Source organism: Salvelinus alpinus, chromosome 26 (assembly GCF_045679555.1).
Source record: "Salvelinus alpinus chromosome 26, SLU_Salpinus.1, whole genome shotgun sequence".
NCBI classification, from domain to species: domain Eukaryota; kingdom Metazoa; phylum Chordata; class Actinopteri; order Salmoniformes; family Salmonidae; genus Salvelinus; species Salvelinus alpinus.
The window spans coordinates 3,630,353-3,656,444 of NC_092111.1; the positions used below are offsets into that span (position 1 = coordinate 3,630,353).

Sequence of the window (26,092 nt, forward strand, 5' to 3'; positions counted from 1 at the left end):
CCGATGTGAAATGGCTAGCTAGTTAGCGGGGTGCGCACTAATAGTGTTTCAAACGTCACTCGCTCTGAGACTTGGAGTAGTTGTTCCCCTTGCTCTGCATGGGTAACGCTGCTTCGAGGGTGGCTGTTGTCGATGTGTTCCTGGTTCGAGCCCAGGTAGGAGCGAGGAGAGGGACGGAAGCTATACTGTTATACTGGCAATACTAAAGTGCCTATAAGAACATCCAATAGTCAAAGGTATATGAAATACAAATCGTATAGAGAGAAATAGTCCTATAATTCCTATAATAACTACAACCTAAAACTTCTTACCTGGGAATATTGAAGACTCATGTTAAAAGGAACCACCAGCTTTCATATGTTCTCATGTTCTGAGCAAGGAACTTAAACGTTAGCTTTCTTACATGGCACATATTGCACTTTTACTTTCTTCTCCAACACTTTCTTTTTGCATTATTTAAACCAAATTGAACATGTTTCATTATTTATTTGAGGCTAAATTGATTTTATTGATGTATTATATTAAGTTAAAATAAGTGTTCGTTCAGTATTGTTGTAATTGTCATTATTACAAATAAATACACATTTTAAATAAAATCGCCCGATTAATCGCTATCGGCTTTTTTTGGTCCTCCAATAATCGGCATCGGTGTTGAAAAATCATAATCGGTCGACCTCTAATTAAAATGTCAGAAATTGTGAAACACTGAGTTTAAATGTATTTGTCTAAGGTGTATGTAAACTTCCGACTTCAACTGTACATACATGCATACATACATGAACTCAGCAAAAAAAGAAACGTCCCTTTTTCAGGACCCTGTCTTTCAAAGATAATTCATAAAAATCCAAATAACTTCACAGAATTTAAACACTGTTTCCTATGCTTGTTCAATGATCCATAAACAATTAATGAACATGCACCTGTGGAAACGTCGTTAAGACACTGACAGTTTACAGACGGTAGGCAATTAAGGTCACAGTTATGAAAACTTAGGACACTAAAAAGAGGCCTTTCTACTGACTCTGAAAAACACCAAAAGAAAGATGCCCAGGGTCCCTGCGTGAACTTGCCTTAGGCATGCTGCAAGGAGGCACGAGGACTGCAGATGTGGCCAGGGAAATAAATTGCAATGTCTGTACTGTGAGACGCCTAAGACAATAGGGAGACAGGACGGGCGGCTGATCATCTGATCGTCCTCGCAGTGGCAGACCATGTGTAACCACACCTGCACAGGATCGGTACATCCGAACATCACACCTGCGGGACAGGTACGGGATGGCAACAACAACTGCCCGAGTTACACCAGGAACGCACAATCCCTCCATCAGTGCTCAGACTGTCCGCAATAGGCTGAGAGAGGCTGGACTGAGGGCTTGTAGGACTGTTGTAAAGCAGGTCCTCACCAGCCATCACCGGTAACAACGTTGCCTATGGGCACAAACCCACCATTGCTGGACCAGACAGGACTGTCAAAAAGTGCTCTTCACTGACGAGTCGCGGTTTTGTGTCACCTTGGGTGATGGTCGGATTCGTGTTTATAGTCGAAGGAATGAGCGTTACACCGAGGCCTGAACTCTGGGACGGGACCGAGTTGGAGGTGAAGAGTCCGTCATGGTCTGGGGCGGTGTGTCACAGCATCATCGAACTGAGCTAGTTGTCATTGCAGGCAATCTCAATGCTGTGCGTTACAGGGAAGACATCCTCCTCCCTCATGTGGTACCCTTCCTGCAGGCTCATCCTGACATGACATTCCAGCATGACAATGCCACCAGCCATACTGCTCGTTCTATGAGTGATTTCCTGCAAGACAGGAATGTCAGTGTTCTGCCATGGCAAGCGAAGAGCCCGGATCTCAATCCCATTGAGCATGTCTGGGACCTGTTGGATCGGAGGGTGAGGGCTAGGGCCATTCCCCACAGAAATGTCTGGGAACTTGCCTTGGTGGAAGAGTGGGGTAACATCTCACAGCAAGAACTGGCAAATCTCATGCAGTCCATGAGGAGGAGATGCACTAGTACTTAATGCAGCTGGTGGCCACACCAGATACAGACTGTTACTTTTGATTTTGACACCCCCCCCCCACCCCCTTTGTTCAGGGACACATTATTCCATTTCTGTTAGTCACATGTCTGTGGAACTTGTTCCGTTTATGTCTCAGTTGTTGAATCTTATGTTCATACAAATATTTACACATGTTAAGTTTGCTGAAAATAAACGCAGTTGACAGAGAGGACGTTTCTATTTTTTGCTGAGTTTTACATACAATCAATATTTTATCCCACAATTAGGAATAAGAAAAGGCTTGATTTCTAGTCAAATAGATGAAACGGGTCTTACAAAACATCTACCAGAAAAAGTCTTAAATGGTATTAGAAATACATCAGAAATACATTAAAAAACGATAATGTTGAAGTTAATACCCTTGCCAACTAATAACACTCATATTTAGTTTGGCTAAATAATTTGCCTTCTGTAAGTTTAAGAAATACTTCCTTGTAATTCTGCTACCAAAAACCCACATATCTTTAAGATATTTTCAAATTTATCTTCCTCATGAGGGAGAATAGTGAAAGTTCACAGAAGTAACAAGTAATGGTAGATCTACCAATTAATGATAGTGATTTTACTGATATCAATTTTGTTCTTTAATTATTAGCTGATTAACACTAGAACTGCTGGGCCTCGATGGACCCCCCCCAAGCTAATGAGCAGTCATGCTGACTGCAACATTCTAACAGTGTAATTAATACATTTAATATATGCCATAGCAAAAATAATCATTTGGTTGTGTTTCTGAAGGGTTTGGGTAACATTAGAATATGATTTTTATTTTATTTCAAATAACACAATAGCATTTGCATTAAACCTGGCCCTAACCTTCCTATGGTGAAGCATGGTGGTGGCAGCATCATGCTGTGGGGATGTGCTTCAGTGGCAGGAACTGGGAGACTTGTCAGCATCGATAGAAAGATGAATGGAGCAAAGTACAGAGAAATCCTTGATGAAAACCTGCTCCAAATTGCTCAGGACCTCAGACTGTGGCGAAGGATCACTTTCCAACAGGACAACAACCCTAAGCACACAGCCAAGACAACACAGGAGCAGCTTGTGTAAACTTCCAACTTCAACTGTATATAACATAGGTAGATGACGTAATGACGCCACGAAAAATACAGCGCTACACGTGCAACACAGCATTCCTAACCTAGCCCATAATGTCTGCTGTGTGGATCTATTTTGAAGTTTCAAAGGAAGATAACAAAAAGGCCAAACGCAACGTTTGTGCTGCTATTATTTCCCGTGGGGAGAAAGTGAAATCTTTCAATACCACAAACCTAATTACTCATTTGAAAGTGCATCATCCCCAGACGTTCAGCCCCTACTTAGAACAAAAGCAGAAAAAACTAAGCGCTTCCAACAACTAAACAAGTTCAAGTCGAGCAGTCATTTGAAAGAGTAAGAACATTTCAGTGAGACAACTCAAAAAGGTGAAATCCATTAACGCCAAGATAATGGAATTCATTGCCCTTGACAATCAACAGTTCTCTGTCGTTGATGATGTTGGCTTTCGCCGACTGGTTCAGCACCTCGAGCCCCGGTACTCACTACCAAGTAGGCGATTTTTCAGATGTTGCCCTATCGGAGTTACACAGTATTGTTGAAACGCACATCCATGCGATACTTGCTACGGGCGTCACTGCTATTAGCTATACGACTGACATTTGGACCAGCGATGTCAGCCCCATGAGCATGCGGAGTCTGACAGCACAGTGGGTCGATGAGGATTTCCTACTGAGGAAAGCCGTATTGCATGCTCAAGAATGTGCCGGTTCTCATACCGCTGCGGCCATTTCAATGGCATTTGAGAACATGTTTGCAACATGAACACACTCCTAGCTCCATTCAAAACAACTGACTCGAGAAATAAGCTCATCGACTGCGTCTGCAGCAGACGTGATACCCTCGGTCATAGCATTGAAACTCTACTAGCAAAAGTACTCTACTAGAGGCTGTGAACAAGCGATTCGTGGCATTCTCTCTGAGCCTCTTTACTGTGGTCGCCACCATGCTCGGTGCTAAGTACAGGGACCGCTACTTCGATGCAGACAAACAGGGTTTACGTGAAATGTTACAGACACAGATGGACAAGATGGAAACGGACAGGGTGACAGTGCGCATCGAGGAAGAGGACCCACGACAGAAGAGGCGACGGACAGACAGAGTTGAAACTTTACTGCTTGGCATGTATGATGAAATCCTGGTTGAGAATGAAATGACTGAACAACGAAACAGAATAGCAAGTAAGTGAAAGAAATAGGTTTTGATGATGTTTTACTGGTAATGGGGACATACGTAAATGCCAACAAAATAACTTTTTGGTCAGTGTGTGTGTGTGTGTGGAATGCAGTCATGATTCCAATTGCACGGGTCCCTCTAAACTTGAGACATCTGTGGCATTGTGCTCTGTGACAAAACAGCACATTTTAGAGTAACCTTCTTTTGTCCTGTATAATGATCATGCTGTTTAATCAGCTTCTTGATATGCCACACCTGCCAGGTGGACGGATTAACTTGGCAAAGGAGAAATGTTCACTAACATGGATGTAAACAAATTTGTGGACAACATTTTAGAGCAATAAGGTTTTTGTGGGTATGGACATTTCTGGGATCTTTTATTTCAGCTCATGAAACCAACACTTTACGTTGCATTTATATTTTTGTGCAGTGTAGTTTCGGTATAGTTTAGGTACAGTTTTGAGGCAATTATCAGGGTCACTATCAGATGGGCACTGCACTCTCAACTGTCTGAAGAAGGAGCGGAGAAGGCCCTACTTTTGGGAGAACGAGGGGCAACGGGGGATTTTTTTTTTTTTTAAATGACATGTCCTCCTAAAACTGGTTAAAACTCCAGTTCTGTTTGTGATATTAAGATTCTGACAATGGCAGTGTGTTATATAGACTTATTTAGGAAAAGTCAAGGACGGAGCAGGGAAAGACTTTAAAAAATGGCAGAGTAATAAAAAAAAGTTTTTTTATCATGAATAGTCGGATAAGATGAGAAAAAAAGAAGGAACCCACACACTGCTCTTGCTAACATCACTGATCTTTAATAAGCTTTACGTATCGGCCTCCGTCAGAGCTTTTGTGAGTTTTTTTTAAATTAGCACCCTTATGTAGACCTAGCCCCACCCACATCCGTTCCACGCATCGAATGGGGTCCAGACATTATTTCCTAAAGGTCTTAATGATGAAATGCCTATGTAGGTTATGTTGTAAATTTGAACATGAATTATGCCCCTATTTCAGATTACTCTGACGTTTTTATTGCGCTGTACCCAATGATTTATGAAAACTTGCTCGGTAGGTCGATGTCCTCATTGTGGTTTTACAGACATGTTTAATACGTTTTATGTACACACTTTATTCAAATATTTATGAAATGCATATTGTTATATTTGGTAGCACTTATTTGTTTTTCCTTCGCCTCCAACCCCATTCGATGAGTGGAACGGATGTGGGTGGGGCTAGGTCTACATAAGGGTGCTAATTTTTTTTTTTTACTCAAAAGCTCTGACGAAGGCCGATACGTAAAGCTTATTAAAGATCAGTGATACTATCAAGAGCAGTGTGTGGGTTCCTTCTTTTTTCCTCATCTTATCCGACTATTCATGATGAAAACAAAAATAATCACCTGCTACGGTCCTCCCTTCCACTGGCATACTGTTATATTCATTTCATATCTGTTATCTTTGTCTTTCGGTTGTCTGGTGGTCAAACCAAGTGTGTTAAGCCTAAGATCACCATGTGCAATGTCAAGCGTTGGCTGGAGTGGTGTAAAGCTCGCCGCCATTGGACTCTGGAGCAGTGGAAACCCGTTCTCTGGAGTGATGAATCACGGTTCACCATGTGGCAGTCCGACAGAAGACTCTGGGTTTGACGGATGCCAGGAGAATGCTACCTGCCCGAATGTATAGTGCCAACTGTAAACTTTGTTGGAGGAGGAATAATGTTCTGGGGCTGTTTTTCATGGTTCGGACTAGGCCCCTTACTTCCAGTGAAGGGAAATCTTAATGCTACAGCATACAATGACATTCAAGACGATTCTGTGCCTCCAACTTTGTGGCAACAGTTTGGGGAAGGCCTTTCCTGTTTCAGCATGACAATGCCCCTGGGCACAAAGCGAGGTCCATACAGAAATGGTTTGTCGAGATCGGTGTGGAAGAACTTAACTGGCCTGCACAGAGCCCTGACCTCAACCCCATCAAAGACCTTGGGGATGAATTAGAATGCCGACTGCACGCCAGGCCTAATCGCCCAACATCAGTGCCCGACCTCACTAATGCTCTTTGTGGCTGAATGGAAGCAAGTCCCCGCAGCAATGTTCCAACATATAGTGGAAAGCCTTCCCAGAAGAGTGGAGGCTGATGTAGCAGCAAAAGGGGGGACTAACTCCATATTAATGCCCATGATTTTGGAATGAGATGTTCGACAAGCGAACATACTTTTGGCCATGTAGTGTAAAGTATACTTTCCAAATGCACTGTATACAGTACCAATCAAAAGTTTGGACACACCTACTCATTCTAGGGTTTTTCTTTATTTTTTACTATTTTCTACATTGTACAATAATACCGAAGACATCACAACTATGAAATAACGCATATGAAATCAAGTAGAAACCCAAAAAGTTAACAAATATATATTTTATATTTGAGATTCTTCAAAGTAGCGACCCTTTGCCTTGATGAAAGCTTTTTTTGTTCGTAGTTTCGTGAGGAATCACCCATATGTCCTGTGTAGGCTCAGCTCACAATGACCTCAGACTGTGAGAACATGAATGTAAATAAGAGGTGTGTCAGGAACAAGATAGTAAATAGTAGTAAATAGTAAATAATAGTAGGTTCCGTTTTAGGACCACTATTGTTTTCACTATATATTTTACCTCTTGGGGATGTCATTCGAAAACATAATGTTAACTTTCACTGCTATGCGGATGACACACAGCTGTACATTTCAATGAAACATGGTGAAGCCCCAAAATTGCCCTCGCTAGAAGCCTGTGTTTCAGACATAAGGAAGTGGATGGCTGAAAACTTTCTACTTTTAAACTCGGACAAAACAGAGATGCTTGTTCTAGGTCCCAAGAAATAAAGAGATCTTCTGTTAAATCTGACAATTAATCTTGATGGTTGTAAAGTCGTCTCAAATAAAACTGTGAAGGACCTCGGCGTTACTCTGGACCCTGATCTCTCTTTTGACGAACATATCAAGACTGTTTCAAGGACAGCTTTTTTCCATCTACGTAACATTGCAAAAATCAAAAATCTTCTGCCCAAAAATGATGCTGAAAAATTAATCCATGCTTTTATTACTTCTAGGTTAGACTACTGCAATGCTCTACTTTCCGGCTACCCGGATAAAGCACTAAATAAACTTCAGTTAGTGCTAAATACGGCTGCTAGAATCCTGACTAGAACCAAGAAATTTGATCATATTACTCCAGTGCTAGCTTCCCTACACTGGCTTCCTGTTAAGGCAAGGGCTGATTTCAAAGTTTTACTGTTAACCTATAAAGCGTTACATGGGCTTGCTCCTACCTATCTTTCCGAGTTGGTCCTGCCGTACATACCTACATGTACGCTACGGTCACAAGACGCAGGCCTCCTAATTGTCCCTAGAATTTCTAAGCAAACAGCTGGAGGCAGGGCTTTCTCCTATAGATCTCAATTTTTATGGAATAGTCTGCCTACCCATGTGAGAGACGCAGACTCGGTCTCAACCTTTAAGTCTTTACTGAAGACTTATCTCTTCAGTAGGTCATATGATTGAGTGTAGTCTGGCCCAGGAGTGTGAAGGTGAACGGAAAGGCTCTGGAGCAACGAACCGCCCTTGCTGTCTCTGCCTGGCCGGTTCCCCTCTCTCCACTGGGATTCTCTGCCTCTAACCCTATTACAGGGGCTGAGTCACTGGCTTACTCGTGCTCTTTCATGCCGTCCCTAGGAGGGGTGCGTCACTTGAGTGGGTTGAGTTACTGACGTGATCTTCCTGTCTGGGTTGGCGCCCCCCCTTGGTTTGTGCTGTGGTGGAGATCTTTGTGGACTATACTCGGCCTTGTCTCAGGATGGTAAGTTGGTGGTTGAAGATATCCCTCTAGTGGTGTGGGGGCTGTGCTTTGGCAAAGTGGGTGGGGTTATATCCTTCCTGTTTGGCCCTGTCCGGGGGTATCATCGGATGGGGCCACAGTGTCTCCTGACCCCTCCTGTCTCAGCCTCCAGTATTTATGCTGCAGTAGTTTATGTGTCGGGGGGCTAGGGTCAGTTGGTTATATCTGGAGTACTTCTCCTGTCTTATCCGGTGTCCTGTGTGAATTTAAGTATGCTCTCTCTAATTCTCTCCTTCTCTCTTTCTTTCTCTCTCTCGGAGGACCTGAGCCCTAGGACCATGCGTCAGGACTACCGGGCATGATGACTCCTTGCTGTCCCCAGTCCACCTGGCCTTGCAGCTGTTCCAGTTTCAACTGTTCTGCCTGCGTCTATGGAACCCTGACCTGTCCACCGGACGTGCTACCTGTCCCAGACCTGCTGTTTTCAACTCTCTAGAGACCGCAGGAGCGGTAGAGATACTCTTAATGATCGGCTATGAAAAACCAACTGACATTTACTCCTGATTATTATTTGACCATGCTGGTCATTTATGAACATTTGAACATCTTGGCCATGTTCTGTTATAATCTCCACCCGGCACAGCCAGAAGAGGACTGGCCACCCCTCATAGCCTGGTTCCTCTCTAGGTTTCTTCCTAGGTTTTGGCCTTTCTAGGGAGTTTTTCCTAGCCGCCGTGTTTCTACACCTGCATTGCTTGCTGTTTGGGGTTTTAGGCTGGGTTGCTGTACAGCACTTCGAGATATTAGCTGATGTACGAAGGGCTATATAAAATAAACTTGATTAGTAGTAAACAGTAAATCCATGTTCGGTATCAAGTGAGATATGCCTCTTACATGTGTGTAGATCTTTGTTTCGATCTTTGTCATCTACTTCTACACGTGGCCGTGCCCGCGTCGCATATAAATGACTAGTTCAGGTAAAGATGCTAGGAAATGCTAGATGTGCAGCAGCTAAGATGGCGAGGACCCTCCTCACGCGGTGCAAAACATGGATTTTCTCTGGTGTTTGTAGAACCACCTGCATCTGGACACAGACATTTATAAGATAACGGTTTTCCAGAATCAAGAACGAAGAGAGTATCGCCAATACTGGCTTAGTTGAAGAATCTATGGTGGCAGTCTGTATGGGCAAACCTGTAACGTCCACTAATAGACAGCAACAATCTTTGGTTATATCACATTATCTGGTGTAAAAACTGTAGCAACAACATAACCTCAGCTCAGTATAACCCTGGCCTGTCTGCTATATCTTTTACCCTTTATGATTAGCTCCCCTCAATATCAAATTATTCTACATCCTTTTGTTTATTTGGATGGCTCTGACTTAGAATATGTGGACAACTACAAATACCTAGGTGTCTGGTTAGACTGTGAACTCTCCTTCCGGACTCACATTAATCATCTCCAATCCAAAATTAAATCTACAAACGGCTTCCTATTCCGCAACAAAGCCTCCTTCACTCATGCTGTCAAACATACACTCGTAAAACTGACTATCCTACCGATCCTTGACTTCGGCGATGTCATTTACAAAATAGCCTCTAACACTCTACTCAGCAAACTGGATGTAGTCTATCACAGTGACATTAGTTTTGTCACCAAAGCCCCATATACTACCCACCACTGCAACCTGTATGCTCTCGTTGGCTGGCCCTCGCTATATATTAGTCGCCAAACCCACTGGCTCCAGGTCATCTATAAGTCTTTGCTAGGTAAACCCCCGCCTTCTCAGCTCACTGGTCACCATAGCAACACCCACCCATAGCACGCGCTCCAGCAGGTATATTTCACTGGTCATCCCCAAAGCCAACACTTCCTTTGGCCGCTTTTCCTTCCAGTTCTCTGCTGCCAACGACTGGAACGAATTGCAAAAATCACTGAAGCTGGAGACTCATATCTCTCTCACTAGCTTTAAGCATCAGCTGTCAGAGCAGCTTCTGTACCGATCACTGTACCTGTACACAGCCAATCTGTAAATAGCACACCCAACTACCTCATCCCCATATTATTACTTACCCTCTTGCTCTTTTTCACCCCAGTATCTCTACTTGCACATCATTATCTGCACATCTATCACTCTAGTGTTACTGCTAAATTGTAATTATTTTGCCTCTATGGCCTATTTATTTTCTTACCTCTATAATCTTCTACATTTGCACACACTATACATATATTTTTCTATTGTGTTATTGACTATATGTTTGTTTATGTGTAACTCTATGTTGTTGTTTTTGTCGCACTGCTTTGCTTTATCTTGGCCAGGTCGCAGTTGTAAATGAGAACTTGTTCTCAACTGGCCTACCTGGTTAAATAATGGTGAAATAAACCTATATATATATATATATATATTTTTTTTTTTACACGTCTGGGAATTGCCCTCGACTTTACGATTCGATATTATCATGATATTTAGGTGTCGATACAATATGTATAAGCGATTCTCACGATTCTATATGTATTGTGATTCGATACTGTGATTTTATTGCGATTTCATGTTCCAAACATATTTCTCACCATATGTCTGCTGCAGAGGGACAAGAGAGAGCCATGAGAGGATGAGTTTTGATCAGTCATGGAAAGAAAAGTGCTGAAAACAAATTGGCTCCCTATTTAAAAAGTAGATAAAGAAGAAGCTATGAATGAAAAATACTGGAGTTTTGGTGCAGGTACAGTCAACTATCGCAACAATTATATTGCAATACTGTTAAAACGATACAAAACTATGTATCATCCAAAATAATATACTGATATGTAACTGTATCGATCTCCCCATCACTAATTTATACGATTTCCAGAATTGAGAACAAAGAGAGTATCGCCAATCCCAGGATAATTGAAAAATCTATAATGCTGTTTTGTATAGGCGAACATGTAACGTCCATTAATGGACAGCACAAATCTTTGGTTATTTATATCACATTATCTGGTGTGTAAACTGTAGCAATGTATGTTGCTTGCACGTTATGTGTTAGGCCTCTCATTTCACAGTGTCAATTCAATCAACATTATATCTGACACAAGTTGGAGAAAGGTGTCTGACTTTTTTAGTACAAATTGTGCCTAAGTGCAGTTTAAATTCAACCTTATGTGTTCTATTGAAATTAACTTCCGTATAAAGAGGTCGTTTTCAGCTTTTCACTTCTCAGTGTTTATAGTCTGTCCAACCTGTCTAACGTTAAAATGTCATGTGGGCAAAATGTCATACCCATTTGGAAACCATTTCCAATTGCAGTGGATCAAGAATATGCAGAACGCTGTTACAGATTAACGTTACATTAAATTATTTCACAATCATGTATAATCCTTTTTTTTAATGCTCGCAAATATACAAAACTAAAAACTTGTAACACTGAAGTACAATATAATTCTTACGTTTATCGATAACATCATATTCTGCAACATTGAGAATATGTAAAGGCCACACTCAGTACATTATTTATAACTTATTGTTAACGTCTGCTTGCTTTGTTTGAATGGTTGTTTTGAATATTCTCTCACCTGACAGGTTGAGTAACAAAATCACAAATCCCAGGAGCGCTCCAGCGCAAATTGTAGTGGGCCGCATGTCCCCTGATAAAACGACAAAAAGATGTGCCTTAAATATTTCTGGATAAATGTTGTTATCAAAACCACGATATTTTCCTTTTTAAATCCCAGGTTAAAATATTTTCAATGGCGGTGACCAACCAGTAGCTTCCTGATTTACATTACCTGTTTCACTCAGGGCGACGTGTAGGCTACCGTAAATCGGTCTGTCGAAACTTGACGGAAGAATTTAGCCGTTGACAGTCTGGTCTCTTAGACTATACGTAACATAGTAAACGAAAATCCGGGCCACTCAAATTAGTATGTTATGTTTGGTATGGTTACTTAAAAATATTTAGCATGTTAGCTAACCCTTCCCATAACCCTTTAACCTAACTCCTAACCTTCACCCCCAGCCTAGCTAACATTATCCACCTAGCTAACTTTAGCATTAGCCACCTAGCTAACATTAGCCACAACAAATTGGAATTTGTAATGTATCATACGTACTGCAAATTCGTAACATATTGTACAAATTGCAGTTTGTAATGTATCATATGAATTGTAATTGTTAACATATCATACGTATACATATCATATACGAAATGGATGACGGACATCCACAAATGAAAAGTATATTACATATCATATCATACAAATTTTTGTGTTCCCGGACTTTTGTCTACTATAGACGTGGTAAAGAGGTCCATCGAACTCGACCAAAACAATGGAATTGCCATGGAAATGCATGGAGGAAAGGGCGTGAGGGAAAGATCCCGAGTCTCTCCCAGCAAAATTAGCCCACATTTAGGCTATTGTTTATATGTGTATTTCACACTATGTTGAGGTAGAAATCAGAGTATAATGCTTGTATGGATGTCAACCACTGCCGGTCAGTGACGTTTAAGATGAGGGAGGACAAAAACAAAATTCATGAGCATGGCCTTATTTCTATTGAAGCATATTGGATGCCTTTCATTCATATTCCATTCACCCAGTTCAATGTAACAGTGATAGGTTTTGGCTACTACATGATACTCAAATTTTCCCTATACCCATCATGAGGTTGCTACAACTTAGCCTATGAATGAAAGTTTACAACATATGTGCACACAGGTCGAGAGACAAATTTGAGGTGACAGACAGTCACATTCAATACCGCCTTGCACACTCCTGCCTGCATTTAGCTGATACAAGGTGTAATCATTTGTCCAACAGTTGTCCATCATTTGTCCAATGAGAGTTTCTATTGGACAAAATCAGGTATGTTTATCCTCGTTTTGTTCTGTTTGCTTCGTTTAAGAAATGTTTTTCAACAGAATCCACCCCGATCACACATAAACACAGTTCTCTTTCAGAGCAGCCACTATGTATTCCTTCTCGCATCCTCCTCTCACATCTTCCCTTCGCTTGTGGACTTCAATGCACAACACATCAGCTGTATGTGACCAGGCGAAAAAACCTTTCGAAGCCAAACCGCTACACACACCCTACATCGTTGTCACCACATTAGCTAAAGTAACGTCATAGTCGGCATAGCTAATATAACTAATTTCTTAGTAAACCCGCTAAAATCATGCAGTAACGTTACAGTGTACAGTAAGCAAATAAACCGGCGGGCCCCGGTGGCAATAAATTAGTCAAATCAAAAGCTTACCTTGTCTTGGAAGAGTTTCAGTGTTGTGTTGGAATGTCATAGCCAGCTAGCTAACATAGCATCCCTCTGTTTGAGCAGGGTGTTTCAGATGGCTAAATTAGCTAGCTGCATTTGCTAGCTAAGTAAGTTAAAGTGATTTTTCTTTAACAAAATCTCATCTCTATTTCTTTCTTGCTTCTCCTTCATTTTGGAACTACTCACCACAAGTTATATGCTGCAGTGCTAGCTAGCTGTATCTTATGCTTTCAGTACTAGATTAATTCTCTGATCCTTTGATTGGGTGGAAAACAATTCAGTTCATGCTGCAAGAGCTCTGATAGGTTGGAAGACGTCCTTCGGAAGTTACTGTGAGTAAGTCATTATTCCTGTGTAATTCTATGGAAGGGGGTTAGAACCATGAGCCTCCTAGGTTTTGTATTGAAGTCAATGTACCCAGAGGAGGACGGAAGCTAGCTGTTCTCCAGCTACACCATGGTGCTACCCTACAGAGTGCTGTTGAGGCTACTGCAGACCTTCTTTGCAAAATAGTGTGTTTTAATAAATTATCTGGTGACGTGATTATATTCAGTATAGTTTTATCGAAAAAGGATAACTTTTTTAATGTTTTACTATTTTTATTGGTATAAAATTCACTGAGGAAGATGGTCCTCCCCTTCCTCCTCTGAGGAACCTCCACTGATGTCAACCCCAACACGTGTTCATGTCATCGTTACCAATCAACTGCATTACAGTTAGAAACGAATTTGACTACCACCACCGATTTCTGTATGCTAGCTATGCTAACCAGTTTATACGAACGGGAGTTAGCATTTAGAAAGTACTTCTTCTGACCCTGAAAAGGGACAACTTATTCAGTGAAAACAGCCAAATATATCCAAATCAGTAACCACATTGTAGGCCAGTTACAATACAAAAATCATGACAGATTTGACAAATATTTAGTTTGTTTGATCAGATTTGTTGAAGGAGTGCCAATCTGGTCAATGGAACGTCTGTGTTCCATTGACTCCTTGCAGATGTTCCATTGACTCCTTTACCGCATCTATGTTACGTCTACCCCTGAGTCCAGGTTGCCGTTGAAGCCTTGACACCCTCCCTCTCTGTTTTGGCTTTATTGATGCCCTACAATGAATAACAATATTTCATTAATTGTGAGAAGACTACGTTTTAAAGTGTGCAGCATTCTTTGGGCAAACATTGTGCATCCCCTCATTGTGTGTTGTGTTGATTATATTGCAGAGGGCAGGCCCAATTCTGAGGTTATGTATTATTTATTTTCTGGAACATCAATATTTTAGTACACTAGGAAAGGGAGATTGTGTTTTCCAAAGACAATTTGAAAAAATAAAGAAGGTGTAGTTTAGGCTATAGTTTTTTATTTGACAGAATGCTTATGACACATTTCGATATAGGCTAACCTGTGTTATTTGTTGATGAAAGACTTCATAAACAACCGTATCTGCCACAGTGTCATCATGTATCAGGGTTTTTTTCAGTGGACCCGTGCAGATGTCAACTTTTGGGCTTTTCTCTCATTGCAGTATTGAGACATCCTCCTGCCTCCACATGCCTTATGCCACATGGCTAGCATTCCTGAGATGGAGCCCAGGGCACAAGATAGGAACCCTAGGAAGACCACATGAGGGCAGCAACACACAACTAATGGTCACTGATTAAAGTAACTGCCCAGTGTTTCCAGATTTCTATTAAATATTACCTATAATTACTTTTCGGGTATGAGTTAACAAAATATGAACTTTTAAAAGTGAGATTTTTACTAGACAGTTACTTTTAAACTGACTTGCACAGTTAAATAATGATTAAATCAACACACGTGGGAGCTCAGGATGAGAGACGAGATTCCCACTAGTAATTACCAGTTGGAGGGCCGTTCAAGTGGATTTTCCCAAGTTGTGCATGGTTAATTTCCACTTCCCACTAGGTTATGAACACAGCATAATTGATCTCCTTCTCCCCCCTGCTATGTTGTCCCAAACATCTCAAAGCTTTGCTCAACTCCAAGTTGTTGAGTGTCCAGCTGGCCTCGTCTGTCCTTCCTCAGCCAGTCCTACCCCTTTCTGTAGAAGCCAGTGGGCTAGCTGGCCCCCAAGGGACACCACCAGACCACGTCCCTCTGAGCTCCTATAAACCCGGACAGGGGCTCCCCTTACAGCCAGAGACTCTAAAATTAGAAGCTCACATAGAGAGGCTTCTGGAAGTGGAGATGGACTCCCAGACCAGTACTGATGTCAGAGTATTTCAGTTGACCGTGCAGCTCTTGCTGGATGATCGAGGGATACTGAAAGAAACGTAGTTACAATGTGTAGTTTGTGTGTATTGTGTGTGTGTGGTCTGACAATTTCAGGGAGCTGTGGAAGATGTAGTGACGCAGTATATGGTATTGGCCGGGCTTGCCAGGCAATGGGAAAGCTATACCATGACACCTGTTTCACCTGCAGTGCAGTGCAGTGCATGCATCTATTCTACACACAAACATGCACACAAAAACGCTAAAAGGCAGGCCATTTTACTACATGTCAATAATAATCTTTTGTGAAGATGACTTCCTGGTAAGCATCTCAATGTCTTTAAATCAGATATCAGTGAAGGGTGGGGTTCTGCTTCTTCATTTTTATGCAAAGGACATTCAGTATATTCAAACGTATTCAATTAGTTAATCAAGTACTGTCTCTTGTTATGAGAATTTGATTAAGTATACGCTATTTTTCAATTACTTTGAAAGCACTCCAGAATTCTGTAATGCCTGTGGATATTTAATAAAAGAAAAGGTTTACTGTGCCAGAGACTACCACAGGCGAGTTTGACCGCATTACTACTCCAACACAATGAGCAAGACCACCACACACCCTTAAATCAACATCAACACCCTGTTACAGACACACCCTTATACAGCACAGCAATAATGATTAAACTATTACCACAATTGAGTCAATCACATTTCTCTATTTCATTTACCTCGTGTCCATTTCTCAGACTTGTGGCTGTGCGACTTGTGGCCAGCCAATTCTGCCATCTGAGGTTAACTATGATATCTTGCTTTTGAATGTTTGAGCAGGTTCTAACTAAAAGCATGGCATAATAGCCTGGGTGCCCGTTGTTTCTGAGCAGATCCAAACAGACTGGGACACAGGCTATGATATAAGGCTATTTGGCTAAATGGTGCATGTGTTTATAATGAGTTGTCTGTCCAGAGAAGGATCTGAACCTTTGTCTGTATATCTGTCTTCCCTTAGGGCTCAAGAGAGTCCATTCAGGTAGTGACCTTGGACAGACGTTACCATGTGGAGTGCTATCACTGTGATGTTGATTTGAGGTTTGATTGGGAGATTAACCTACACGTGATAATCAGAGCGGTGTACCACGAGATGCTGAGCTGGGCTTCCTTTAATATACATTTGATATTGTGATGTGCAAAATTAATCACGTGTTGATTTTTCTGTCCAATTTGTGAGGCTTTTATGTGTATAATAATATATATAAAAAAGCTCAAAGTAAGAAGGTGTCTCCTTTATTGGACAGTTATGTACTGTATCAGCATTGAGTAAGTCAAATGAAAGTTTTTTACATGCTCGTGGGATTCCGAACCCAGGTCTTTACTCTTCAAGTCTCACTCAGGTTAACAGCGACATCAAGTGTTAATATTTGTCCACACCGCTCACCTCCCGGAAGAAACTACCGACTGTAGTGAACATTTTTGCAAAAGCAGCAGGGTCATTGCTATCTGGGATCCTTGGGACGGATAGGTAAGCGCTATGTTTACGGTTAAGCTACGTCCCAAGGATCCCGATCAGCACAGAGGAAGAGGCGACGCCTCTCTTTTTTTCTGCCTAATGAGGAAAAGGTCCATATTGAAATGGCGTCAGTCACTGCTCGTGGTATGACCCTTTGCGTCTTGGCGCTGTTAAACTTTGTCTTCGTTTTTATAACCGGTGCAGACTTTGTTCGTTTTATCTCATTTCGAGCGATATATCATAACATCACTGGAGAGTCGCTACTGTGTCAAGGTATGTTTCCTGACTTTTTGGCAAAGGGTTGTGTGTGTTCATCAGGAAAAGTAGCACATTCTGGTCTCAAACTATACAAACGGTTCACAGCTGTTGCAACTTCCGGATACATTGTTTCAGTAGCAAGTTAGAATGTTTTTTTGAATGTTTCATTCATCTCAATAAATACTTTTGGAACTGGAACCGAGACCGTAGAAAAAAGTACTGCAGTCGAAATCGAACGCTGTGATGTAACGTTAATGTGCCCGTGCAAAACAATGTTAGCTGAACATGGCCCGGTTTCCCCAAAGCATCTTAACTTAATTAAGGATCGGACTCTTTTTTTTCTTCAATTTTCACCTAAAATGACATACCCAAATCTAACTGGCTGTAGCTCAGGACCTGAAGCAAGGATATACATATTCTTGATCCCATTTGAAAGGAAACACTTTGAAGTTTGTGGAAATGTGAAATGAATGTAGGAGAATATAAAACATGTAGATCTGGTAAAAGATAAAGAAAAACAAAAAAACATGCAATAATATAATATCAAGAGTCTAGGCACAATTTAGATTTTGGCCACTAGATGACAGCAGTGTGTGTGCAAAGTTTCAGATTGATCCAGTGAAGCATTGAAATACTGCACAATATTTTCTATGAAGTCTGCCCGAATGTGCCGAATTGGTCAATTGATACATTTTCAAGTACATAACTATAGAGAACATACAAAAATGATATGGTAATACAAATTTAAGTTTACACACTCCCAGGAATGTCATACATGATAGATCATTAGCTTATACTAGAGTTCGATCGATTATGATTTTTCAACGCCGATACCGATTAATAGGCCGATTTTTAAAATGTATTTGGAATAATGACAATTACAACAATACTGAATGAACACTTATTTTAACTTAATATAATACATCAATAAAATCAATTTGGCCTCAAATAAATAATGAAACATGTTCAATTTGGTTTAAATAATGCAAAAGCAAAGTGTTGGAGAAGAAAGTAAAAGTGCAATATGTGCCATGTAAGAAAGCTAACGTTTAAGTTCCTTGCTCAGAACATGAGAACATATGAAAGCTGGTGGTTCCTTTTAACATGAGTCTTCAACCTTCAACCTAAAACTTAAGTTTTAGGTTGTCATTATTATAGGACTATTTCTCTCTATACGATTTGTATTTCATATACCTTTGACTATTGGATGTTCTTATAGGCACTTTAGTATTGCCAGTATAACAGTATAGCTTCCGTCCCTCTCCTCGCTCCTACCTGGGCTCGAACCAGGAACACATCGACAACAGCCACCCTCGAAGCAGCGTTACCCATGCAGACCAAGGGGAACAACTACTCCAAGTCTCAGAGCGAGTGACGTTTGAAACGCTATTAGCGCGCACCCCGCTAACTAGCTAGCCATTTCACATCGGTTACACCAGCCTAATCTCGGGAGTTGATAGGCTTGAATTCATAAACAGCAGAGCTGCTGGCAAAACGCACGAAAGTGCTGTTTGAATGAATGCTTACGAGCCTGCTGGTGCCCACCATCGCTCAGTCAGACTGCTCTATCAAATCATAGACTTAATTATAACATAACACACAGAAATACAAGCCTTAGGTCATTAATGTGGTTGAATCTATGATTGAATCTATGATCGTATGCTATCCATTTGTTTTTTGTATGCTGTTCTTTGTATGCCATTTTAATATTTGAGAATTAACCAATGATATTTGGCCACTCTTGGCCATGATTACTGACACCTGTGTGTCTTTTGACACTATATAAACGAGTCATTCCGCAGTGTTTGTGATTATACCCTGATGAAGACAGCTTGGCTGTCGAAACGTTGGATATTACATTTTTGCATCTGAGCTCCTAGAGTGTGCGGCTCTCCTTTATTTTCATGAATCCGGAAACTATCATCTCGAAAACAAAACATTTATTCTTTCAGTGAAATACGGAACCTTTACGTATTTTATCTAACGGGTGGCATCCATCAGTCTAAATATTCCTGTTATATTGCACAACCTTCAATGTTATGTCATAATTACGTAAAATTCTGGCAAATTGGTTCGCAATGAGCCAGGCGGCCCAAACTGTTGCGCATATACCCTGACTCTGCGTGCAATGAACGCAAGAGAATTGTCACAATTTCACCTGGTTAATATTGCCTGCTAACCTGGATTTCTTTAGCTAAATATGCAGGTTTAAAAAAATATACTTCTGTGTATTGATTTTAAGAAAGGCATTGATGTTTATGGTTAGGTACACGTTGGAGCAACGACAGTCCTTTTTCGCGAATGCACACTGCATCGATTATATGCAATGCAGGACACGCTAGATAAACTAGTAATATCATCAACTGTGTGTAGTTATAACTAGTGATTATGATTGATTGATTGATTGTGTTTTATAAGATAAGTTTAATGCTAGCTAGCAACTTCTCTTGGCTTCTTACTGCATTCGCGTAACAGGCGGGCTCCTCGTCAGGCAGGTGGTTAGAGCGTTGGACTAGTTAACCGTAAGGTTGCAAGATTGAATCCCTGAGCTGACAAGGTAAAAATCTGTCGTTCTGCCCCTGAACAAGGCAGTTAACCCACCGTTCCTAGGCCGTCATTGAAAATAAGAATGTGTTCTTAACTGACTTGCCTAGTTATATAAAGGTGTAAAAAAAAATATATATTGGCAAAATCGGAGTCCAAAATTACCGATTTGCGATTGTTATGAAAACTTGAAATCGGCCCCAAATAATCGGCCATTCCGATTAATCGGTCGACCTCTAGCTTATACACTAACTTTCACACATCTAGATGGCCGGGTGGGGTAGGTGTGGAGCCAGAGACAGCAGGGATTCAAACTGTAGATCCCAGTTCCTACATTTGACTATAACAATATAATTATCAAACAAAACTATGCTACATTTTATCTCTGGGACCCTCAGGATGACAAATCAGAGCAAGATTACTGAATGTAAGTACATTATTTACCTTCAGAGGTGAGTGTATCAAACCAGTTGCCGTGATAAACGTTTTTTGTTTTTGTGAACTCTCCTCAAACAATAGCATGGTATTTTTTCACTGTAATAGATACTGTAAATTGGATAGTGCAGTTAGCTTAAAATCTTGTTAATCTTTCTGCCCATATAAGACATGTCTATGTCCTGGAAAGTTTGCTGTTACTTACAACGTCATTCTAGTCACATTAGCGCACGTTAGCAACAACCGTCCCTGTATAACGGCACCGATCCCTTAGAGGTTAAGGCTATGTTCATCGTTAGAACCAATGCTTTTGGGAAACAGGGCCAAGACCGGGACCCTCTGACTAACAAGATCACTTCAACAATGGGAATTCATCATTATACTTTGCTCCAAGACTTTGTTGTTGTCTTGTACTGATAATCACCAACAGCTAACCTACCACGCCATATACTTATCGTATCTCTCTGTCCATATCTCTATATTTTATATAGACTCTGTGCCATGGTCTGTAGCTTTGCGGGACAGCTCTGTTCTCAAGTCTGTGGTTGTGGATCTGGGGCTTCTGGCTCTTTTTATTGTCCAGCACAGCCTATTGGCCTGGGCTCCAGTCAAACAGGCCTGTCAGTCTGTCCTGGGGGTACTGAACCGGGCCATGTACTGCTCCACCACTGCTCTGGCTCTCCAGGTAACACACACACACACACTTTCATTTATAAAATCTCACGGTCTTAACATTTTTTGACAATTCTACATTTAAATACCCCTTTTGCTGTCATACTTCACTGTCTTGTCCCTGTTATAGATATTGATGCATTACTGGCAGCCTGTGACGGATGCACCCTGTCTGTGGTCAGTACGTAATGCCCCATGGAATACCTGGTTCCCCCTGCTCTGTTTCACCTTGCACTTCCTCTGCTGGTCCATCATCTGCAGTATACTGCTGATCTTTGACTATCCTGAACTACTGGGCATCAAGCAGGTGAAGTAAACCCATGCAGCTGTAACAGAGTAAGATTGCAGTCACGTGATTGCGATCAGAGGACCACTAGTTTGAGTGATACTGTTCACTTTGACACTGGTTACGCCAAAGCGTTTTCATGCATCACATTTGATCATTGTCCCTCTCCCACGCACTTGTAAATGTACAAATACTACTATAATAGTCCTACAATTTTAATCATCTGCATAAATTCTGTCTTTGATGTGATGCCAAAGCTGGAATTAGTCAGCGATAGAATGATTAAGAACATCCTTCTGATGGAATGTAAATAACTGGTATAATATCTGCAATAAGTCATTTATCCCTTTCTCCCGGTCTCCCTCCCTCTTCCATCCCTCCATCTCTCTCAGGTTTATTATGAGTGCCTTGGTTTGGGAGACCCTCTGGCTCTCAAGTCCCCCCGGGCTCAGCGTCTCTTCGCCCACCTGCGTCACCCCGTGTGTGTGGAGCTGGCTGTGGTGCTGTGGCTCCTCCCTGCCCTGCCCCTGGACAGGCTGCTGCTGGCAGGGAGTCTGTCGGCCTACCTGGCCCTGGCTCACTCCCTGGATACGCAGGACTGTGCCTACCTCAGTGTCCAGCTGCATAGCAAACTGCGGCTCTTCTCTTTGCCACAGGATGGCACTGCTCAGAACAATGACAACCACAAGCAAGAGTGAATTGAAGTCATGGGTGTTGTAAGCTAGGTTTCCATCCAATTGCCAAAACATAAGAATATTCTAAAATCCACATTAAAACAATATGCACATTTTCCCACTAAAGATGTTTCCATCAAATTGACTTGTTGGGGATTAAATGCCTTTTGTGGTTAAATTCCGATGTACAGAATATTTTTAATTAAACATTTTTTTAAAGTTAAAGTTTCCTTCGCATTTTAAACTCTTCCGATGGTATTCTCATACAAAAAATTGCATTATACGGCATGGACTTTACTGGCATAAAAAGGTTGGATGGAAACCTGGTTATAGAGAGCAAGAGTAATGGCATCTTTTTGAAGGCACTTAACTCTGCCATAGCTCATTGGTCAAAGCCTATGGGAAAATTAATGTTTTTTTTGACTCAACGCCAAAATAAGATCTGTGGTAAAAACAGGTTTAGGAGATCTTATAGGTTTTGTTCAATTAGATCATCTTCATCAGCTAATGTCCATTTTTGTTCATTTGAAGCATTTATGTAATCAAAACAAGCACATCAATTCCAATTTCCACTCAACATGTTCAGAATTGAAAAGCATTGGAAGAGAATTGGCGTTAGGATTTCATTGTACTTTTTGAATTGAAATGGAATTGACCCCAACCCTGGTTATCTCATAGATCAAAATGTGCAAGATCTCCTAAGCCTGTGTTCACCTCAGACTCTTTCTGGTGTTTATCCCAAAACCCCATTCTTTCCCCATTCATTTCCCTTATAGAAATGGCTGAAAGACCACAGGTAACTAATTTCTGTTTTTTGGGGACTACAAACTGGCGAAAGCTTTATTACTAGACATACATGAATGGGATCAGATGGGATGTTTGTGTGGCTGCCTCCAGCAATTGACAAAAGTACACACTGCAGTTGTTTGTTAACTTCACTTGGTAGGGGTAACACTGTTGATTTTAGAAAATGATCAGATTCAGAACGTCTGTAAATATGCCACCAAGCATTTAGGCATAGCTTTTAACATCAATGTATTAGTGAGTAATTACTCCGAATATATATATTTTTTTTATCGAAAAGAGTATATTTTTATATAGCCTATCAACATAACATTACATTTTACATTTCACCACCAAGTGCTAACTCATAGCCCTTCTAGTAATTTAATAGGATCTCTATGTCATAAACTGTCAAACTTCCAGGAATTGCAGCCATTTTGGTCAGGGAGAAATCCAAACCAGTCTAACTTGAATGAATGGCAGTAGAGGTACAATCCTGATTTTACTTATGCAGGAAAATAAAAGTAAGGCATATGACATAAGAAATTGTGTATTAGAATTATTGTCATAATTATAAATTCAGTTTATACGGGTTTTCTACACATTTTCTGTATAAATAGCCTCTAAAATATATGTAAACAGACCATAAATGCCTCCTTGGGAAGCTGTGAGTTCTATTATATGATACAATATCAGTAGGCTACTTGTCGCATTAACAACTTGTCTAAGTCCTATCATCAACTGATGTCAGCCAGTGTATGGCTGTGGGATGTTGGCATATTGGCAGTTAATTTGAGAAAATAAATCTTTCTGCTAAAGCTGGCTGGCTAGCTAGCTTACAAACACAGTGTAGATAAATTCTTAAAATTATCATTTTTTTACACTATCACTTCACTGGCAAACCATGGTTGACCAACTTCCTGACAAAAATGGCTGACCTGTATCCCATCGAGGTTCATGGCCATTCTAGTATTCTAATTATGTGCCAACTGCTGTTCCACACTGTATTATTGTCAAAAATTGGATTGTCAGTGCTACATTTTGCTGTTGTCTTTCGTTTAGTTGTATTTATCCTGTTCCTTTCCTATTTCCCCACACACATTCTGAGGGTGTCTTTGTCTTCTCCTTTTCTCTCCATCATCATTGTTTTATGGCGTTGTGTCCTTGACTTGTCCTTTGTGTTGCAGTAAATCAACGTATAAGGACTTGAATAGCTGAATTCCTTCTAATTCCAATTGTGAGCATGGATTATAGGAGAGGATAAGGTATTCATTGTTTCATTATTTTATATAGGTCTAATTACAGTATATTTTTTAACTACATGAATTAATTTTATAAGATAATATATAGGTGAAACTACCTTAGAGCAAACTGTTCATGTGATGCCATATTTTCATCAGTTTGGTACCAACACAAGTTCTTTGTTACACTGGAACAAATTATAAGCAACTAAAACAAAATATCTCAATAAATGCAAGCCATAATGCATTTTTTTCTATTGTCATTTTTTGTCATTCTTTTTTAGAGTTAATTTAAGTTTGATTTAGGCTCTTACCATTGATGTAGGCCAGGAGTATTCAACTCTTACCCTACGAAGTTCGGAGCCTGATGGTTTTTTGTTCTACCTGAAAGTGAATTACACCCATCTGGGGTCCCAAGTCTCAATCAGTCCCTGATTTAGAGGGGAACGATTTTTAAAAAAGCAGTGGAACTGACTTCAAGGTTAAGAGTTGAGTTTGAGGGATGTAGGCTATTCTCTTATGCATGATTCCTCAACTGTCTAATCTGAATGTTAAAAAATCCAACAGAAACTCCTATCAGATTTTGGAACCTATCCTATAGGATTTTATCCTATAGGATTCCAATACAAGAATCCAGTAGAAAAATCATGTCAGATTTTGGACACAGTTCTATTGGACTGTTATTCCCAGATTCCGTGTGGTTAGTTTGAACAGGACGTGTAATCCGACTCGCCCCTCTCATTCTATTGATTTCAACCAGCTACATTTTGGAGTGATGCATTTTGATTTGGTGGTCGCCAAAACGGAAAGAAAAATGCAACACAAGTTTGGACACACCTACTTATTCAAGGTTTTTATTTATTTTATTACTTATTTTCTACATTGAAGAATAATAGTGAAGACATCAAATCTATGAAATAACACTGTCTTGACTTGACTATCATTAATCTGATCACTTATTTATTTGATTAACTAACTATGTTTAATTGTTACTGAATTAAATTAATCATATAACAATTAACTCATTAGGAATTTGGGGCACCACGGGAAAATGTTGTTTAATGAGTTACTATCTCCCGACTTAAACTCTAAAGATATATCTTACATCAGTTATTAAATCATTACCTCATATCAGTCTCATTCTGAACGTCACATACTCCTTGATATCTGCAAGAAGCCTAACCTTGTTGATGAATCAGCAATACACAACTTGGCTTAATTATTTATATACTAACTACCTAAATAATAACACAGAATACATAAACACACAAACACTTACATGTGATAAAAGTCCCTAGTGGACTGACAAGATATGATGGCTTGTTACAAAAGGGAGGGGTCCATAGAAACGGAAAGGTAGAGACAAAAATATTAAATTATCATTGTTACATTTGGAACCTACGCTCAAAGGAATAGTAATACTTTGCACATGAACCATCGCTCATGCGAATAAGAAATGCAATATATATATACACTGCTCAAAAAATAAAGGGAACACTTAAACAACACAATGTAACTCCAAGTCAATCACACTTCTGTGAAATCAAACTGTCCACTTAGGAAGCAACACTGATTGACAATAAATTTCACATGCTGTTGTGCAAATGGAATAGACAAAAGGTGGAAATTATAGGAAATTAGCCAGACACCCCCAATAAAGGAGTGGTTCTGCAGGTGGTGACCACAGACCACTTCTCAGTTCCTATGCTTCCTGGCTGATGTTTTGGTCACTTTTGAATGCTGGCGGTGCTTTCACTCTAGTGGTAGCATGAGACGGAGTCTACAACCCACACAAGTGGCTCAGGTAGTGCAGCTCATTCAGGATGGCACATCAATGCGAGATGTGGCAAGAAGGTTTGCTGTGTCTGTCAGCGTAGTGTCCAGAGCATGGAGGCGCTACCAGAAGACAGGACAGTACATCAGGAGACGTGGAGGAGGCCGTAGGAGGGCAACAACCCAGCAGCAGGACCGCTACCTCCGCGTAGTTGTCTTTCTCTGTCATCTCTCTGTTGAAACCAATCGGTCCTTCTATGAGGAAGGGGCTGAATAGGTGTGAGGCTCTAGTTTGTCCACCGGAGGTCACAATCTCAGTTGTAGAGCT

General features: G+C 40.7%; 2 protein-coding genes across 3 annotated transcripts in view; one reads left to right on the forward strand and one right to left on the reverse strand.

Moving 5' to 3' along the window:
- LOC139554457 (CUB domain-containing protein 1-like) overlaps window positions 1–11,978 on the reverse strand; it is a 29,168-nt gene extending 17,190 nt beyond the window's left edge. The window contains exons 1-2 of one of the 2 annotated variants that reach the window (XM_071367269.1): window positions 11,876–11,978; window positions 11,663–11,734 (exon numbers count right to left, since the gene is read on the reverse strand). In XM_071367269.1, coding sequence (XP_071223370.1) covers window positions 11,663–11,729 — 67 coding nt within the window. In that variant the 5' untranslated portion in view covers window positions 11,730–11,734; window positions 11,876–11,978. The other variant, XM_071367268.1, reaches the window with a different exon arrangement.
- A 5,192-nt stretch (window positions 11,979–17,170) lies between these two features.
- nrm (nurim) lies at window positions 17,171–24,238 on the forward strand. Its single transcript, XM_071367270.1, has 4 exons — window positions 17,171–17,371; window positions 20,827–21,020; window positions 21,138–21,314; window positions 21,686–24,238. Exons 1-4 carry the CDS (start codon window positions 17,221–17,223, stop codon window positions 21,989–21,991), a joined length of 828 nt encoding a protein of 275 aa, XP_071223371.1. The 5' UTR covers window positions 17,171–17,220; the 3' UTR covers window positions 21,992–24,238.
- Window positions 24,239–26,092: the final 1,854 nt, after the last annotated feature.